The sequence below is a fragment of the Vidua chalybeata genome, chromosome 3 (assembly GCF_026979565.1).
Source record: "Vidua chalybeata isolate OUT-0048 chromosome 3, bVidCha1 merged haplotype, whole genome shotgun sequence".
NCBI classification, from domain to species: Eukaryota; Metazoa; Chordata; class Aves; order Passeriformes; family Viduidae; genus Vidua; species Vidua chalybeata.
This window is the reverse complement of record NC_071532.1, coordinates 94,615,963-94,636,935: the sequence shown is the minus strand read 5'-3', so window position 1 is coordinate 94,636,935 and position 20,973 is coordinate 94,615,963. Positions and strand designations below refer to the sequence as shown.

General features: G+C 36.8%; 1 protein-coding gene across 1 annotated transcript in view; it reads right to left on the bottom strand.

Moving 5' to 3' along the window:
- Nucleotides 1–20,973, bottom strand: part of SNTG2 (syntrophin gamma 2) — a 207,030-nt gene that overhangs the window by 40,086 nt on the left and 145,971 nt on the right. Inside the window, exons 10-11 of the mRNA XM_053937530.1 lie at nt 16,074–16,203; nt 8,384–8,422 (exon numbers count right to left, since the gene is read on the bottom strand). Coding sequence (XP_053793505.1) covers nt 8,384–8,422; nt 16,074–16,203 — 169 coding nt within the window. The remainder of the gene's footprint in view (nt 1–8,383; nt 8,423–16,073; nt 16,204–20,973) is intronic.

Here is a 20,973-nt window from a genome sequence, read left to right as displayed (position 1 = left end):
AGGATGGGTGAATTTTCATACCTATATTATGAAGACCTAACAAATTGTTTTCCAATGTTGGTATTTAATGTATCAATTATGTCTTTTGTCAATCAATTTATCAATAAATAAATAATAAATCAGCATGTTGAGCCAGACAATCTTTCTCCCTGCTGTTCTACTGAGCTCCAGCACTAACATTTTAAGGCTATCTAAGAAACAGCAAAATAAATACGGTAGCCCTTCCAGTTCTTGATTTCCTATTCTGTAAATTGAATAACTCTCACCAAAACATTGTTTCTATAGTAGTCAGCAAAAGCATTGAAACAGGATTTTCCGACACCGCATTACTGAAAAAAAATACTATACTATTGTTGCTAGTCTACTACAACGATAATATATATTCAATTTTTCAGGGTCTTAATATCAAATAACACAGACAAAAAGAATGATATCCAATATAACGTTAGGGTTTTTTACTTTCTACATATCTTTCTTATTGACTGGGTCTTTTAGATTTCAGAAATGGAGAAAGAATTATTATTCAGTTCAACAAAATCTGTACGGAACAAAAGCAAACAAGTGTTGGTACTTAATTACAAGCTGTCTGTGGTTTATGGGGTTACTGAGATTTTAATTTGATCTTAGTACGTGGTTGGGAATGTTAGTCTGGAATAAGAAATACTCTGTTTTTTGATTGAAACCTGCCATTTGAAGTTTTCATGAGTGTTCATAAGGCATGATACTACAAACTCTCTCTTCTCAGCACTGCTTTCACTACTGTTTGAAAATTACCCATAGATCATTGATATATTATTAAGTATCTAACATGCTCTAATACACTTTCCAAAAGTTCCTGTAAGATGAAAATGAGCAATGGCACTCATTACAAGGAGATAAAACAAGTCACTAACAAAATGTAATCCAATCATAGCAGATAAATGAAAGTTCTTATTTGCACTTATTGTTTTCCTGCAGCAATAAAGCATCTAGATGCTGCAATGACTGGAAATTTAATGTGTTAAATTTTATAAAGCAGTGAGTACATTTTGTATATAGTACTTTTAGTTAAATACTTATGAAAAGTAAATGATGCAAAACACTCAGGAGGGAACTGAAAAAAGAAAATCAAGTAGATGTCTATGTATGACACATCAGAACAGACAGATACACTTATGTAATTAAAGTGGGATAAGAGTCTACAAGAGATGACAGACTGACCTGCAAGTTAAGAACCAGTGTCATACCATGAGGCACAATGGAACTATATCAAATTAAGAAAGCAAACAGAAGTAAATCTTGAGGCATCTAAAATAATTTTTGGGGGTCTTGTCCAAAACAAGTGGTAGATGGTATATTTTGAAGAGAACAGCTCTTGGGGAAGGACTGGGAGGGGGGACAAGCAGTCCTTACACATACATAAAGTTTAACTAAAAGCAAAATAAAAATAAAAACCAATATTGTAATGCTGTAAGTTTTGATATATCACATTACTGTTTTCCATTGTACATCAGTTGCATTCAATTATGTCTGAATGGCTACTATTCAAAATGAAATATTCTAGAGAGCAAAGTATAGAGAAACTTAGAAATTATGACACAAATGTTCTTTGTGCTTTAGTTCAAATTTATAACTCCAAGCTAGGCACAGTTTGAACATCACAAATAGCAACATATCCACACTATGCTGGAGGGAACTATGAAGATAGGTATGTACCTGAATTCACGTATCTTCCCAGGCATTGTCTGCCTGGGCAAAATTTAGATTACAAGTCCTTTTGGACAGCAATAATAGTTTCTACTCTTTGTTTGCTTGTTTTAACAGGAGGCTGGTAAACTGGACCTGAGATCTCTCACCTTTACTCATTACAGCCTTCTTGTTCAGGTTAGGATCCAAAGCACAAAACTCTCTCTTGAAGACAGCTATCACCAGTAAGTTGCCTTACTGGTTACGCATTCTTATATTATAGCAGCTGCGAAGTACTATTTATGCAGTAGGAACTAACCAAACTAAAGAAAAATGGAAAACTCATATCCTTCACAATTTTTTTTTTCTTATATGTCTGCTTTGTATTTTAGCAATATTACAATAATGACAACAAGTGGAAAAATAAACAAGAAACCATTTCAAACTATAGCTGTTTATCTCACAGAGCATATATACCTCACAGCACTGCATATCAGCTGACTAGGGGTTAAAAAGTTTAGTTTAAAAAGTGGTTCTTCTTCTGTTAAGGTTTTTTCAGTTGAGGATCTGAGGTGCCAGAAAAAGTCTCTGAAGCAAATCAAGGCAATTTCATTAGGAAATAAACGCTGTCCTCCCACATAAATAGTCAAAAATCCAAAGAATATCTCAATTCTATCTCTATGCAGTCTCTTTATGCTTAAAGGAATTTAGCCCTGCACCCTTTCTACAGGTGTTAAGTTGTTGTAAAATTGTAGTCTTCAAGAACCTAACTTTTCCAGACTAACCATTAGGAGAAAGTAACTTTACTGCTACATGCGATATTTTTAGAAACATTTTTCTCTTTTCTGAAGAAAAAAAAAATAAGAGAGAGAAAGGAAGAAAAAATGGTCTTTCAAGAGTAGGTACAGGGTTTCTTGTATGCTGCAGGATGAAGCCAGGCAAACATGTTCATGGCACACCTACAGCAGTAGTTCTGCTATAAAGAACAATGAATAAACCCTTCGTATTTGAAAAGTTTCTTATTTAGAATTATGATTTTATAATTATCAAATACAGAGTAGAAAAGTGGCTTCTGAAAAACTTACTACCCCACCCTCTCAAAAATGCAGTAGCCCTGATACCTATTTTGTTTATGAAAAAATGCTTCCTTAATGTTCTCAGGACCTCTGCTATAGTGGAGTCTTCCTATTTTCTCTCAATCATCTATTCTAGCACTTTATTTGTCACGTCAAGAATGAATCAGTCTCACTGTAATCACTATTAAAGATTTTTTTTTGCCCTATCCACTAAAGACTCAAATGATTTTCACCTTAGAGTGGAAGAATTAAAAAAGCATACTCAGTTCACAAATGGAGCAAAAATCCACGAACAAGGATATGTAGCTTATGTGATATCATTCTTTGCTGCTTTTCACATGTTTTTCTCTGAGCAAAAAGTTATCATTATTGAGTATTTCTTTCATACTTCTGTATTTCTTTCAACCTATCCACAGAGGCCACAGAAAACCTGTGCTCAATACTTTTTCAGAAACATAGTGCAAAAAATCAGAGACAGTATTCCTGCCAAGGCCTTACAGCAATAGGAACACTTAGCATGTTCTGCAGTAGCTGGTTTTGGTACAGCCCACAGTGCTTGCCTTTCTCAAAAGCCACTGAGCAGGTGTGGTTGTTCTGGCATGCAGGTGAGCAGCCAGCCTGGCCTGATGTTAAACTCACAAGGTAACAGCGTGGGAAACTGCTGGACATCATGACGATGTGAAGGGAGGAGTTGGCTTGAAGCTGAAGCCAACTAGGGGATAGACATCAATAAGGGGGTAAACCAGAAGGTGAAATACACTAAAAGAAAGTGAATAATGGGTGAAAAATGCCAAAAGATAACGAAAAAGGGGACTGATTTACAGACAGCTGTGGTGGTATTGCAGATTAAGGCTCAAAGAACCAAATGAGCATGTAAAAATCAGGACAAATAAGGGCTGCTGCAGCACAGCTGCAGTGGCACGCAGCAGCGTGTTGGGTGTGAGCGACTGAAGGGGGGTGTGACGCCTCCCCCGGGACCCCGAATCTCCTAAGCAGACGCCGAGCGATCAACGTAGAAAAGATGAAACGGGTCTTACTTGCTTATCCAAGAATTGTTTATTATGCAAAGCATCCGCAACTCAAATATCCAGCAGAGGCAAAGACCAGGCACAAACCTGTGCAGTGGGATTTTAGGGACAGGACTAGGGTGGAACTTGGGACTAGGAACCAATAGCACAGTGGCAGGGAGGGACATAAGGCGGGGATTGCAATGTTTAAACCAATAGGGAGCTCCAGGGGAGGGGAACAGTCTAACTAAACAAATGAAGCATCGAGGGATACATAAATGACAGGGAATCCTCTGGAACAAGGGGTAGAAATGAGGGAGGACTGACAGCAGGGACTGAACCAATGCCTCAGGGGAGGAGGGGGGTACAGAACCAACTATTAAAAACAATAATAAATGAAAACACACCACAACAAAGGGCCAATGGAGAAGCAGTAAAGTGTTGGTGAATTCCTTATTTGCAAGGGTAAAAAGAGGGGAAAGAAGGAATATTAGGTAAACCAAAGGAATGCAAGTTTTTCGGGTCTCTGTTGGTCAACCCTGTACCTGATTACAGCCTGCTGATAATAAATTAATTGGTATGGTAATAATAAACCATAAAAATAAACCACCTGTTGTCTTTCATATTATCTCTATGTGACTGGCTTCTGCAGATAGGGTCATCTCTGAGTTCTGGTAAAACAATGGTGGATGAACCAAACCTTTCTAAAAGAATTTATCCCCCCTAAATAACCATCAAGTATTTTGCAGTAATAACCTCTTTAGTTTTTCCCAGTCTTTTACATGTACTTAATTATTCTTGCATATATGCAGTTTCGTAATTGGCTTCAATCTTGGTTTTCAGACTCACTCTTCAATATAGCAAGATCATTAATATGTTTAACATGGTGTTTTAAAGCATAATGTCTCCAAAATTAGTAGGCTTACTTTTATTAATGCAGCAGGTCACCTCTTCAGCACTTGTAGTCAATATGACAGTTTTGAAAATGAGCCATCTTTACCTAATATTGGATTATCCAACCAAATCTGTACAACCAAATCTATATAATACTTGTTTAAACTATTTTAATGTCAGAAATTGTCAAAAACCTTGCTGGAATCAAGATATGTTGCAGCAACCTCCTGTCACACACCACAGGATATGTTACATGTTCACAAGAGAAAATTAGATTGGTTGTCACACTTTGTTACTGAAAAATCCATCAGGGCAGTAAATTGTCATCTTTCTGCTCCACACGGGTATTTTATTTATTTATTTATTCTTTACAGGGATTGAAGTCAAATTGAATAGTATCTAATTGTCCAACATCTTCTTTATTCAATTAGCAACCATAATATTTGCCCTTTCCTAATGTTTAGATATGTCACTTGGCAGCAACAAATCACCTGAAATAATCATGATAAAAGTTTAGGTCTTAAAAACATAAAAAACTATCCAGGAAACAAACAAACAAACAAAAAAACATCACAAGTATTTTTATCTGTACAGAGAGAGAATTGGCTAATTTACTTTTCTAAAAATAAAAATCAATCCAGCAGTAAGCAGTATTTTTTTTAAATTGAGTCCCAAATCTAACAAACAATCAAGTGCTTTCAAATCTCTAGAGTATTATAATAAATTATATCAAGCAAAAATAAAAGTTATGATGCTTAGATGTTGTGTGTTTCATCATTGACACAGGTTACATAGACACTCAGAACCAGAGCTTCAGCAGTGCTACTTATTTAATACCATTCAAATTTGTGCAATCCCTGAATATTTCTTAAAATCTTGTAGTCCTTGACTTGGAGTAACTATCTTGACATGTCCTGGTATAACTAGAACTCACCAAATAATTTCAACAGATAGTTTGGGATTTCAGCTTAGTTGGACAATTTCCAATAGGCAGTTTAAATGCAAACACCCTACTTTGGTGGGAGAAAGAAATTTAAAAGTATGGAAGTAGCCAGACCAATTAATTTCATGACCTCATACTGTCATTTATATTTTAACAATATAAACATATAAATAATAACTACAACTTCGACTACCTTGCCGAGTACTTCTAACTTTGGGTCATAGACACAGGGAAAAGGCATAGAATCAGAGAATCATAGAATATTCTGAGTTGGAAGGGATCCACAAGCATCATCAAAGTCCAAATTATGGCCCTGCACAGGCTAAGAATCACACCATGTTTGATTGACATCGTCTAGCAAAGAGACCCATAAATAAAGCAGGTTTAGACCCAAGAACCAATATCGTAGTCCTTTCCTTCCTTCTTTATTCAAATGAGCAGAATTCATTATGTTCTGGAGATTCAGTTTGCAATAAAACCAGTCAGAGGCAATATAAAAGACAAAGAAGAAAACCAGGTTTAACAAAGTAATTTTTTACATTCTGGATAACTCTGAATCCTAGTTTTTTAATGGCCTGTGAAAAACAGAATCTGAATGAAACCTATCCACATCCAACATTTTTCCTTTATGAAAGAAAAGCAATGAAGAAAACTCACCGCAGGCAACACAGTAATGAAACTCTAAGGACCTGTTTAATTCTTCAGGAATGTCCATACTCAAAAGGAAAGATAAATCTGCAGCTATCACCAATTTTACTTCAAGGCAGTTCTTCAAGTGACCTTCAATCTCTTAAGGTTATTCTTTCTCTAAATTTTAAATCAATTGCCTTAAAAAGAGCTATTCAGGTCTGTACAAATATTATGTAACTGACACTAATAAGCTCCATTAATCTAGGCCAGAAAAAGTCCTCTTCTACTTTAAGTTATCTTTGCCAAGTTTTATATGATGGCTTTGTGATATATATATACCTGAGAATTCACATTTTGATTGCTTTTAAAGCAAATTTCCACAGGACATATAAAGTCTGAGTTGTTCACAATTGCTCCTTTAATATTTTTATGCTTTCTAGTTTTGTTTACTTCATCTGCCCAAATTCATTATAAACTTTTTTTTCTCACTTTTTGGCAGAGAACAATCCAATGTTTGTTGCTGTCAGCTGTACCTTAAATTTTCAGCTTCTGAAATTAAGGTCCTAATTGTCCTTCTTTTTATACTTGGAATGGAAAAAGTGAGATAGACTTATAACTTTAGGCACCTACTTTAGATGGTAGGCTGAGGCAAGTCAAAATTAGCAAAAGTGACTCCTCTAAAGGATGATTTAAAGCACTGATACCAAGTTTCACATTTGAACAGCTCTTTGGAACAAAATACGTTTCTGCACTGATTATTTAGGCAGTTTATGGAGACTAGCCTGTTAATTTAGGAAATCAAATTATGTATCTAGTGATATGTATACAGTTGTATGACTGACCCCAAAATTCTTTGAAAATTGAGGGAGAGTATGTCTTCCTTTTTTCAACTGAACTCATTATGTGGGCCCAAACTGATAAGGAAAAAACTTTGAATAGTTACTAAAGCACTTGCCAGTTCATCCAATAAAAGATATCCAAGTCCAATACCTTTTCCCCTGGCATTCATAATCACCTGTTTTTCATATTGGTTTAATTAATAATTAAAAGACATGACAAAGAGTAGAATTAAATCACAGAATTTTAGAATAGTTTGGGTTGGAAGGGAGCTTTAAATGTAACGAAGGTCAACCCCACTGCAAAAAGCTGGCACATCTTCAACTAGATCCGATTACTCAGAGCTCCACTGACTTAACCTTGAATGTTTCCAGGGATGGGGCATGCACCACCTCTCTGAGCTACCTTTGCCAGTGCTTTACCACCCTTAATGTGAGAAAAACTTCTTTTTTATGGCCAAACTAAAACAACACTCTTTCAGTTTAAAACTGAACTCTTGTCCTATCACAATCTGTTCTGCTAAAAGTTTGTCCCACTCATTCTTATAGGCCCCCTTTAGATACTGAAAGGCTGCAATAAGGTCATCTTGGAGCCTTCCTTTCTCCAGGCTGAACAGCCCCAGCTCTCCCAGTCTCCCATCATAGGTGTGGTGTTCCATCCCTCTGATTATCTTTGTGGCCTTCTTCTGGATCTGTTAGAGCTGGTCCATGTCCTTCTTATTTTGGGAGCCCCAGGGCTGGATGCAGAGGTAAAGGGGTCTCAGAAGAGCAGAGTAGAGGGGAAGAATCACCTGCCCTCACCTGCTGGCCACTCTACTTTTGATGCAGACCAGGACAGTTGGCTTTCTGCTCCCCAAGTCCTCCCTGCCCTTCAAGTGCCTTATCACAACTTCCAGGAGGATCTGTTCCTTGATCTTCCCAGGAACATGGCTGAGGCTGACAGGCTGGTAGTTCCTGGGTTCCTCTTTTCTATCTGTTTTAAAAGTGGGTGCAATGTTTCCTTTCTACTTCTTACCAGGGGCTTCACCTGACTTCTGTGACTTTCCAAACATCATGGAGAATGGCTTGGCAAGTACGTCAGCCAATTCTCTTAGGACTCTGGGATGCATCTCATCGGGTCCCATAGACTTGTCCAGGTTCCTGAAGTGGTCACAAATCTGATCTTTACTTACAGTGGGAGGGACTTTGCTCTACCATCACTGATCTTGCAGTCCATCCACTAGACTAGATCAGTTTTAAAACTGACTAGATGTATGTGTGCAAGCTCTACAAATTTTTCAACAATGTAATCACACAAATTTAAAAAATTGGGTAATATAATGAAAATCTTACCTGGTCAGAGGGAGAACAGCATTTATTTGCCATTTTCATCTGTGAAAGAGAGAGGGAAGAACACATAGAGTTATTAATATGCTGAGGAGTTTCTGTGATGGAATAACATTGATTGACTTAGTTATTGAATACTATATTAATACTTTCAAATAATATTTGCAAGAAATTTTATCATTCAGTGCTTAAATTCTAGATTTTTATTATTATAGTGGATTTGCAAAATCAAGGACTTGAAAGACAAAAGCCTTTAATCGGTTTTCCTTAAATACCTCATAAAGATTTGCATTTATGAATTTAACTTAGCCAGTCTAAGTGAAAATACTATACTGTACTGTAGACATCTCACTTAGGTCTCAGTTAAACAATTGCTTAAGCAGATTCTTAAATGAAGTCTGTAATAAAGTCCTTGTGACCATAGAGTATAAGATGTATTTAAAGATGAAACGATAATTGCATGGGCTTTCCTGTTAGTTTACTCTTCAAGACAAAGTTTTTCCTCTTTGTTTAGATACTGAAGAGTTGTGATCATTTTGACTTTGGCAGTCATAGTTTGCACGTATGAGTGGTGGACAAATACTGACATATACAGTACCCAAACAATTCTTTGAAGTGTAACATTTTTTTAAAGTGCAATTTTATTAAGTGTAGGTAAGAATTTAGAAAGAAATATATTCGAGTGTAAAACCAGACTTCCCTACATGCTAGGAGTAAACTGAAAACTGTCCTAGAGTTGATGAGTATTTCCAAAGGACCTTGTTGTCAAAAATATTGTTTTATTAGAAATGAAAAGCTTGTGATGGAAGATCAAAACCCTACACCCGTGAACACGTAAAACTACAATTGCCATAGGACATGAACAGAAGAATTCCAGGGCTATTGATTGTATCCTAGGCACACCAGATTTGTAAGATCAAATCCGTGGATGTAACTCAGTTAATATGATGGTGATGCCATTGACTGCTGTGGTGGGTTTACTCTGGCCAGTAGCTGAATACCTGCATAGCTGCTCACTCCCTTCTCTCTTCCAGCAGGAAGAGTGAGAGAATAAGAAAAGCAAAAGCAAGAACACTTTCAGTCAAGATGAACAGAGCTTAAGTGAAAGAAACAAGAAAAATTCAAATGATATAAATGGAAACACTCTCTGCCTCCCACAAGCAGGCTCCAAGCAACAGCTATCTTGGAAGACAAACCCACACCTCCTTTCTCCACTATGTCATTTCAATTGCTGAGCCAAATGGTGTGGAATATCTCTTTGTCCACTTTCAGTCAGCTAACCCATCCGTGTCCCTCCTTAATTGCTTGTTCCATCTTCTACTGAGGTGGGTGGGGTGTGTCAGAGTGAGAAAATGTCAAAGCCTTCATCCTGTGCAAGCACTGTTCAGCACCAGTCAAACCACCTGTGTGTTATTAACACTGTTCTAGCCACAAATACAAAACACAGCATCTGCTGCTATGAAGAAAGCTACCCCATCCCAGTCAGACCAGTACACCTGTATGGGCCAACAGACTTCGTGTTATGGTAATGACACAGGCCTCAGGATATGTAAGGATTTATACACACATACACTCTTGCACCTAGCAGATGACAATAACAAGTCATTGTCCTCCATAGAGTGGAGTACCTATGACCATAAACAAAATAACCTTAGGACAAAAGGCAGCGTGGAGGGGTAGGATGACAACACGAGTCTTGACTGTATGGACAGAGAGTGATAGCAATGCTCAGGGCTGTAGGAGCTCTCTAGTCAGTCCTAACCCGTCATGGGCCATCAGGGTTTCTTCTCCCTCGTGCACTCACTTTTGCAGCCCTTTGGAATTGAATTGTGCAGTTAAATGGCGCAGGTGTACTGGTGGGTCAGACAGCTGGAGGTGACTGAGGGTCTGAGGTAGAGGTGGCCAAGCTGCTGGGAGCCTGGGGCATCTGCCAGGCCTGGCTGTGTGTTGGGAGATCCTGACAGGCTCTGGAAGTGCCCCTACCAGCTCCCGGCCACCCTGGAGGAGGAGCAGGGACTACCACAACAGTGGCGGGTCACAGGCTGAAGGGCTGGCACCCACAGCTTAGCACAGGCAGGGAGCAACCAGGAGGATGGAACTGAAATTTGGCTGCTGACTGGACAGAGGGGCCCCAGCAAGGCTCCTGGCAGGTCATGCACACAGTTCTTCCTCAGCCTGGCACAACTGCAGGGCTGCGCTGTGCCGGAGCTGGCCTGAAGCACTGGCTGGGAGAAGAGGTGGCTGAGCTTCTTGGTGCCCGCCGGTGCCCGGGTTTCATCAGTAACAAACCAGCTGGAACTCAAGAACTTCACTCTGTAATTTGGTTAAAACAAATTGGTGAAATGGCCTGTGTTGCAGAAAGAAGCAGTCACCAGTCTGATTTGGTGGTGGGCTTAATCCTGCTAGAAGAGTTGTGCAGAACATAATGAAAAGTCACCTGGAATACTTCAATGTCAGTAGAAATGCTGATACACCCTGCCCATAACCAAGTCCAACCTTTGTGCCCCAGACACAAATACATACACAAAGTAACTACAGAAAAGCCATGTTAAACACACAGAAAATATAATTTCCTTTCAAGTGTCCAAAACCATACTCAGTAATAAGATTACTATAGCACAAGCCAGCACAAGTAAATGGGTTCAGATGGGCCTGGAAAAAAGTGTGTCAGACTGGCTATGAAGGTTTTCTGCACCAAGCAGGTAGGATATTTTGAAGAGCACCCTAATAACCAGCTCATCTTCCCATTGGTAAGGATAATAGGGAAGAATGCTTTGGAGACCACAGTTGTTCACTGCACAGGCAACTCATTCCATATTCAAAGCAGGATGGCTGCAGCCCTTTTGTTGCTGTGTGGAGGGGAGAAAGATCTCCTTCTATATCATATTACATCCCAGTGTCACGGGGCTGAGAAGTTCGAACTCTTCACTTCACCCAGCACCACATGTGCCCTCACATGTCTCCACAGCTGGTGCAGACAGGCAGGAATACAAATGGATACATTTACCTTGCTGGCACTGCATGAGCTCTCAGCGCTGAAGTATAGAAGTGTGAGCTGGACACAGCAGGGGAACTAAAACAAAAAACCTGTGTCTGCAAAGACTGCAGGCTGCTTGGAAAAGGAACTATTAAGCAAATTGTAACTCCTGCTCTGTTCTAAATTGATATATACAGGGCAGGAACTAAAATTATTCAGAACTATTTACCTAAATCTAAATGCCTCCCAGGCTGGGATTTATTTCACATATAAAATATCTTTATTCTCTTTCAAGAAAACAGTGAAGGATCTTGATTTTTTTTCCTAGCTGTATTAGTATCCTATGTGACTGCTTATTGCTTGGCCAAGTTTAGAGGATGTGGGTCTTATCCTAACTGACTTCCCTTTACAACCTCTACAGTTTGAACTGTGCTACTTTCAACTGAAAAATTTGCATTTAAAACAACAAAAAAGCAGCAGTGAAGAAATATTACGCATTCTCACCCTGGGAATAGAACTGTTTGTATAATCATTGAGGCAGTCGAATTTGTATACTGCTTCCTACACACAAGGATTTTGTTTCCATCTACATGTACCCCACAATCTGCTGTGTAAAGAAAGTAAGACCTTCTCAGTCTTTTTTCCTTTTTTTTAATGCATGTTTAAAGCTCATATTTCATAAGTCTCTCCCTATTACAACAGACATTTCACACAACTGCAATACAAAATATCCCCAGATACGTGTTTACATGAAGAAATAAAAGAGAAGGTTTACAGACTATGACATACAATTAAAAAAGATGTCATGGATGTAAGTGTGATCTGGAGTAATAACCCTACTTTAATATCAAATTTTAAATTTCTACCATCCTCCAATGAAACTACTGGAATGATTAATAAAAATCATAAATAATGTTTAAAATGGAACAAGAGCATAATAACTTGTTCTCTGACCTGTTTATGACCTACTCATTTATTTACAATTTAAAAAAAAAAGTCGAAAAAATAACACCATTACTGTAAAAAACCACAAAACCTTGAGAAAGTTTTATATATAAGAAACAAATCTCCATATGTAAATGAACTGACAGCATTATCTTTAGGTTCTTCTACTGATTATAACTAAAGTTATGGTCAGTGCTATATTTCAAAGACAATAATTAAGATCCATGAGAAAACCTGCATATATCTTATAGCTGTCAATCCAAATGGTGAAAAAGAGGGAGAAATAGAAATTATCCCAAAGACCTTTCTCCTAAAAAGTCATAGCATTACAACACTGTCACTTCAGCCTACAAAGAACCCTTCAGCTGAAGAAATTAAGAACAGGAACAGTGAGAAGCACAGGCAGATTAATTAATTTCCTGTACTTCTTGTTTCATCATGGAAGATTCACTGCCAGTTTCTGTTACCCCTTTTCCCTCAGTTTCTTCAACTGCGCTTCCTTCTGCAAAAAAACCAGGCGTACGAAGAAATAAATCTGAGGTGGCGATTCACCTGTATTTATTTCTGCCAAGGATAAATGTAAAAAGCTTTGAGAATATTGAAAATGAGGGTTGAATTCCAAAGGAAGATGATAGGGTAGTTTCATGCTGGTAGAAAAATATGTGAGAAAACAGAATATGTACAGAGAGATGAATAATTTGGGGCAAGGGTCCTCAGAAATGCATGTTGCTTGTAAAGCTGCCTGTAACTAGGAGATTTTCTGAGCTAAGCATACAAAACTTGTATCAGCAATGAGGGCTGAAAAGACACTCTTACATTTTTCTCCACATTGCAGCATTCCCTGTGCTCCTCTGTCATCTAAGATTTAAGTCCAGGCTGGTACCAGAATCATTATTTCTCATCTACCAAGTAATACTCTTTAAATATGTACAGGGGCAGCACTCCTATGCAGTGACAACTTCTCACATCTCCACTGTTGAAAGATGACGCCTCCTATACACTTGATCCCCAGAGAGCTTGCCTTTGTATAGAAATTAGATGTTTCAGTAGTACTTCAAAAGAGTAGTCTGACATTAGCAGAAGTGTCACATTGTGGCAGAGCTATTTTTGCACTACCTACACTAGGACTGTCTCCTACCATCAGCAGGAGATCTGACAAAGAGCTGCTGAACATGACTTTATTAGGGTAAAATTAAAAAAAAAGAAAAGTATATTAGGATAAAGTGATACAGGAAAGACTGGGTGCATTCTACAAAAACTATTAATCCCTATTAGGAGCTCTTTAAGAACTAAAATTCTAAAATAAATTATTCAAAATGTCATGCAAATATGTAGGACAAAAAAGTATATAAGAGTAACACAAATAGTCACAGTTGAAGTAAGAATGACTAAGGTGTGAGAAAAGTTGCTAAAGTCATGAAAACAAGTACCAGCAAAACAAAATGTAAAAATGTGTGGAAGTAAAACATGAATAATGGTAAGTATTACTTAAAAACCTAGTAATAGGTCAGGTAAGTATGCTGACATTATGCCAACAGTGTTAGCAAAAAAGTCCATTGTGCCATAGATCTAGTAACTAATTTCCATACTGAGATGATGGTGTGGGACAGAATAGGAAATCAATAGTTTAACTATTTGGAGAAGCAGCTGAACTTCGAGTCAGCAAGTACTCATGAAAACAACCCATAACCCAATAAGGAACTCTCTGAAACAATTTCTGAATGAGTAGTGATTATCTTTGGTCCTGGAGAATGGGAAGACACTCTACAGAAGCTATGAAGGAACTACAGTTTCATTCCCCAATGTCAGTGTCAGAGGTATGATAAGAAAATAATCATTTTTTGAAATGATAAGACTAAGGTAATAAAAAGGATTCCAAATGGACTTCCAGGAAGCCTGATTCAAAGGCTCTGTCCTAGGCACTGTGGAGGGTGGTCTGTGTTTTCTGGGTGCTCAGAGGCAGAGAGTTGTCCAGCCTACTGCTGTACTCCAGCCTCTCAATCCCCATTGTAAAAACAGTTTGCAACAAAAGGGATTCTCACTGACTACTGCATCTCCCCTTCTGATGATCAATAATTAAATAAATGCTCTGGCCTGACTTTTCCAGTTGTACCACAGGCTGCACACCTGACAAAACCTGTAAAGCTACTGTCCAAGCCAAAAAGTTCACATGCTTCTCATATGAGCTGCATAGAGTTTACTTTGTAACTCACTGAGAACACAAAAATGGATATACATCATGACTGTTGTTTCTCAGACCCTTCCTGAGAACAGCCAGTTATATGAACACCAGGTGGACTACTTTGTTGACAGAATTCACTAGTACTAGATAGTGGAGAAGACTAAGAAAGTTTATAATAAAATATTGCTGCTGAACAGGTCACAGCACAGTGAAGATAGTGTGTCACATAGTCCTTTGAAAAAAAACTGACAAGCACCCTATGACTAACAAAAGCTGCATTTATTTTTATTCTCATTCACTTACATCCTTGTGGCTTTTATTCAGTGAATTTCTCTAGAAAGAAAAAAAAGGGCTTAGTAACTATGAATTGGAATGGCTCTAGAAATATTACCATACACTTTCTTAGACTTATTACATAATAATACCCTGTACATTATGTTAGTCACTAAATAGAATTTTAAAAGAATGCATCATAAGCAAAAATGTCTGATTTTGACAAAGAGATTGCTTAAGCAATTGAATATTTTAAAACAATTGATGGAATAAATGAACTATTATGATCAAATGTGAGTCATGTAGCTTTTGAAGTCTAGGAAAACAAATTAAATTTTAAGTCTGTTTTAACCAACAGATTTAAAGATTTATGTTGAAATCTAATACAAATTCTACACAATATAACCTGGAGACCTAAGCAACAGTTCATTTAAGAGTATAAAGTACAAATAAAAGTCAGGCTACTAAATCATAATTTATGAAAGAAGTTAACAGACTCTGCCCATGTAGAGAAAGAAAATATTAAAACCTGCACAGGCAATTCTTTCAGGGACAGCTGTGATATTGTATTTTCATCACTGAATTTTATAATTTCTTAAAGACAAATATACTTTCCAAATTGTACATTATTGAGTTCCCTATTTAACTTCATGGTTAATTCCATAATTATCAATGTTTTTAGCTGCTCTTTGATGGAATAATAAATGTGCTGTCCAAATAGTAATTTTCTGTTTCTCTGGGAACTAGTTAATACTTCTGCTTGCAAATTCAATTGTTACTTATTAACTTACAGGAGTAACTTAAAATAGCATAAGCATCTTTATACTTCTAGGAAGTGAGATGGAATAATGTGACCTTAAATAAATCACCTCTTAGACAACTTAGAGATGTAGAATTACTGTCTCCAGTAAGTCTCAGTAAATACTTCACTAGCTACAGAATTTTCACATGCTTGTTTCAAAATCGACAAATGCTAATTTCAAGCACAGTTTAACTACAAAAATGTGAAAATGAAATATTTGATCACATCTAAAACTCTGTGAAATTACCGGTATTGATACATATTTTGCCCTAAAAATCTTTAAAATTAAAAACATAATCTGATTTTCTACTGGTTTCTGTTCTATGCTAACACTGCAAGCCTTGAAAACTTCTTGATACTTTCCAGGTAATGTCTCCTTATTTTGTCATTTTCCTTTTCCTCCCCATACACAAGCATTTTATATATTGTACTTAAAGGTGAATTGTTTTTTACCCTTTGAAAACTAGAAATAACTTTACAATAGCATAAACAAGAAAATATGTGGAAAGTAACATACATTTTGAAGTGTCAAATCACTGATGTTAGTTGACATTGCTCTCAGCCAGTCAGCACTCTCCTGGGCTGTATAAAACTGAAGTATCCCAGTACTAACTCCATCGAGTGCCAGCACTTCAAATGCATTTGATCTGCAGTAAGAAGAAATATATCCGTAAAGGAAGATATGTCAGTTTTCTGAAACTGCCCAATATTTATCAGTGTTCAAGTGATTTTTATGCCTTTGGACAAGTTTTTGTGTGTTTAATTTACCAATCGATAGAAAGGCAACAAAACCAAGTATAATAGGGCAGTACCAAGAGTAAGAGATACAATAAGTACTTTCTCTGTACCAATATATACCTGTGCTGTTGATCATTTACTTTCCCTGGGTATACATATTATGTTCATAATTACTGAACTTAAGGTAGTGTATTCAGGAAATATGCATTGGGTCTTTTTGAAAAAAGATAGTGTTTTTTTTTAAACCAAAATGCCAATTTTATTTATTGCATTTTGGCTTCATTTACTAGGAATGTATGAAGATTCAAAACACTGTCTTCCTTAGCTTTCATTTCTTGGATTCCTAAACTTATTTTATATAGCATTCAAAGCAATGCTTACTTCAAGCACATTTATGTCATAGGAATTTGAAAAATGTTCTTAGAAGTTTCTTCAAAAATTTTCCTTAAATAGTCTTCTCAAAACAGCATTGTCAAAGGCTAATGTGCGACTGCATTTTATTAACTTTTAATGCAACTTTTATGTGTTTATAGAAACTTTATTCTGCAAATGCCAATGTTTTCCTTTCCTCACTATCTGCAGTGTTAGGCATTGCGTATGTACCTTTGAAATCCCCTGCATCTGAATGCTGGTGGGATATGCTTTTTTAACTCTTAAAATTTTCCAATAGGAGCTACAAAAGCTCATTAAGTAGTGGCATGAAAGTACACTGGTCTAAATTTTTAAAAAGTGACACACAATAGTTGCAGTAACTAAACTTCAGAAAGATAACCAGATTATTTAAATGCCTATGATTGTGGCAACCACATATGATTGCCAGGAGAATTAGATTTTAATTATATACTATTGTGAAAGACAATTATAATTAGCTCAATGATTTTGCATATGCTTGTTTTGTGTATAATATGGAGAATATCACCACTACCTTCTACATTTGTAAATTAGATATTTATACTTATAAGTTATATTGCCCCATTTCTGGTACCAACCTAGAAGAAAGCCAGCTACTGAATCAGAATAATGCTCTATGAAGTTGCTTCTATGAAGAGTCTTCCTGGGGTCCTCTGATCTAAGGTGAAGTCCTCTACTGCTTAATTGATGATATATGTCAACATTCAAAATGACATATAGTGGTTAATGGGCAGTTATTCATTCCTGAACGTAGTGAAAAAGTTATTAACCTAACCTTTGTCATTTGTAGGGAGTTTGATGGTGAACATGAATACTGAACTCTATATACTTGCTAGAAAAGATAATATCCATCATACAGAATAAATAAGACAATGTATCTGATTTTTAAAGGAGTTGTAAAGCATTATACCTGCTGTTTGCAGAAATTAACATGCTTGGCCTGAAGGCTTAGATATGTACCAGCCGATTGTCCATTTTTCTGTCATGATTGAATAATCATGGGAAATACTAAAACTTGATGGCAGTGGCACAATTCTGTGTCACTTTCATTTCAGTAATCTCTTTCACCTCTTCAGAAAGAAAGAAAAGATTAAAAAAAAATCCTTTTATTGCCTTCAAGTAAACTGAGTAAAATAATAACCTCCCAAACATATTGTTCTTTTTACCTAAGGTTCTGACAAAGATCCCACCAGTGCTGTAATGAAATGACTTATGGTATGATCTCTTAACATCCCACTGAGACATGTCAGAATCTGTCAGACCTTATGCATTGATACACACTGGTGCCTGGAAACAGACTTAATTTAATGCTGTGAGCAGAAGCCATTCATAATGCCCAGCTTAGATATCCCATTCAAATATCAAAGCTAAGATGCTAGGATCCTTACACAGCAAGAGGGCTGTCCAGAACATTTAAGAGAGCCAAGCAATAGTATGTGCTCTCCATGGAACCACAGGGTGGTTCTAGATACTAACTCAGCTTCTGCAGATGCACAAAGACCTGAATGCCTTATCCCAGTGGCAAAAAGTTATCTAATGGCTGATGAAAGATCACAGAAGGGAACTCCTTGATTAACAATTCATGCAACTAAAACAGGCAACCAAAATCTAAAAAAACAAATTTTTATTATAAAAATTACTTAATATTTTATCATTTGAAACATGGTGCTGGTGATAGAGTGGATTACACTCAAACTCCTATTGTTCTTTATCTTTTTTAAAATATGGTGATCAACTACAGACAGTTAATAATATTCAATATTCATCTAGAGCTCTAACACTTCATTAACACGATATTTGCACAGAATCAAATAGGGTGTGAGGGATCCTGTAAGTCCCCTAGTCCAGCCTCCTCACTAAATATCTTAAAATACCAATCTCTTCCACAGGAAGACCAAAACTGGACACAGAGGGAGCTACCTCAGGTGTGGCCTCAGGAGTGCAAGTAGATGAGAATAGATGAGAACAACCCTTGACTTGTTGACTACGTTATTGCTAACATAGCCAACAAGTCCATATGGGACTTCATCACTGAACCTGTGCTCAGCTGACTCCTGCTCAGTGGGGAGTCTGCCAAGATCCCCAAGCCCTTCCTGCAGAGCTTGTTCCCTTGCTCCAGCACACTGACTCCAGGACATGCTTCTTCCAGGGCTCAGGCTGCTTCAAGGCTTCTGATGTGCCAGTGGTGGTCACACTACGTGGCACACAAGACTGAGACCTTTGGGGCACTGCTGTCCCCAGTGTGCTGACTTGGAAGGAAGGTGGTTTTACCAGAAAGCAGTTCAGTGTAAGTGACATAGGATAAAAAACAGGCACTGCTTTTTAAAGTTTACATATTCCAGTCATGAAGTCTATGGTAGTAACACAGTGTTTTTGCCCTGAATCTTAATCAACTTTACTGTGATTATTTCTTGCTTTCAGTTACAAATGTTTCTCTCTGAAGATCCCATAATATATTGATATTGTTCCATGTACCACACTTGTGTTCTGAAAAGCACAGTGTACAGAAGGCTACAAGTAAAAACAGATATCCAAACTAAAAATAAAAGCTTAACACAATAAATCCTGAGGCTTTTGTTTTAAGTGAAACAATCAAAGCAAGCACCAAGATGGCACTGGAATTCACGAGAAAATAAATCCTACAGGCTTAAATGACATGCATTTCTCTTTGCCATTTCCTCAAAACAGAGAAAAGAAAAAAAGAGACACAACAAAGCACCTATTCCTGTTAGCTGTCAAGGAGAAGCTTTCCATTTAATACCAAATAATAAGTTTGAAAGGTTTCAAGACGCTATAAAGTTGCTGTAGGGTTTTTATTTTCTTTGTTGGTTTGTGTTTTTTTTCCCTAAGGCCCTAGGATGATTTTAAAACAGACAGAGGAAATTGCTACATCTTCTATTACTGCAGTTATGCTACTGACTACTGCAACCAGAACAAGACATGAATATTCACATTTCCTAATACTAGAAATTTGTGTTGCGCTGCCATCACATTTCTTACTTTGAGATTTGTTTCCCTATCTGTAAATTTGTTTCCTTCAAGCATTTTTGCTAAGGAGCAAGAAGCACCATTTTTAATACTCAGTGTCTTTCTATCTCACTTTCAGGGTGAAATGATGAATAGATCTGCATGCCTGGTCTCTTCTGGAGTTTGTTTATGGCATTAATTTCTTGTAATAAAATAAACACTATCATTGTGAGCATAGCAGTCAGAGTAACAGATGAGCATTGGTAGACTTTAGGTTCTCTTCTTGAAATTGACACCTTTAAACAAATACTATTTCTTAATATAAATAAGGAAATTTTTCCATACAAGCAGTATTTTGAGCAGCAGCTGAAATGGGAAAAGCTGAATTTTTACTTCACTGGAGGCTAAGATTTCCAGCAAAGAATATTTTTATATTTTTTAGTATCTGTGGCAGGTGAAACCATCTCTCATAGACTTATATAGGTATTTTATTATATAGCAATTTCTACAGAAATCTAGATGTAGATTTGACATCATCTCTTTTATCTTTACTACCATGCTGTAACAGACAGATTTGATCAGCTTTGCATCTTCCCAGGTCCTGAATCAGTACTCCCTCTGGTTTGTATGATTTTTTTCATGTTTGAATTAATTTTTATTGCTTTTGTTAAAACATTTTCTTGTGGCTTGTTTACACTACTACACAGCCCTCTTGCTACAATGTCTACTTAAAGTCTACAAAGTCTACTGAAGTTTTAAGGACTTTGGGTAGATCTGAGTGGAAATTGTCCAAAAAGAAGGATCTGAATTACTTAATCTCTTTGAAATGTCATGTTAGAAGTAAGGGGATTTTGTATTGTAAATGTCACAGAACCTTGTATCTTACAAAATGCTTAAATGTGCGCATATAACTGGACTATTGACAGAAAATACGTAGCTCAGAAGATATCATAGCATTAAGCATAAACTTGGATTGCATTTTATGTTTGGTTTTTGGGGGGACATTTTGATTCCAGTATTGTAACTTTTATTTTCATTACACTTAGAGCAACCAAATAAGATAACTGAAGTAACACAGACATTTATGTTCTACAGATGTGTCAGAAAACTGTGAGAAAGTTCATTCAGGTTTTGTAACTCAGTGAGATTGTGCTTAATTTCTAGATGTTTTTCAAAATAGTCTATTCAATTTCTTAGTTTTCAATTTATTTATCTAATTAAAGGGATTTTGTTAACTTACTGAAATGATAAATGGAAAATACCATTCTTCAGAAAAAATCTGTTAAGAAACCAGTGAACAC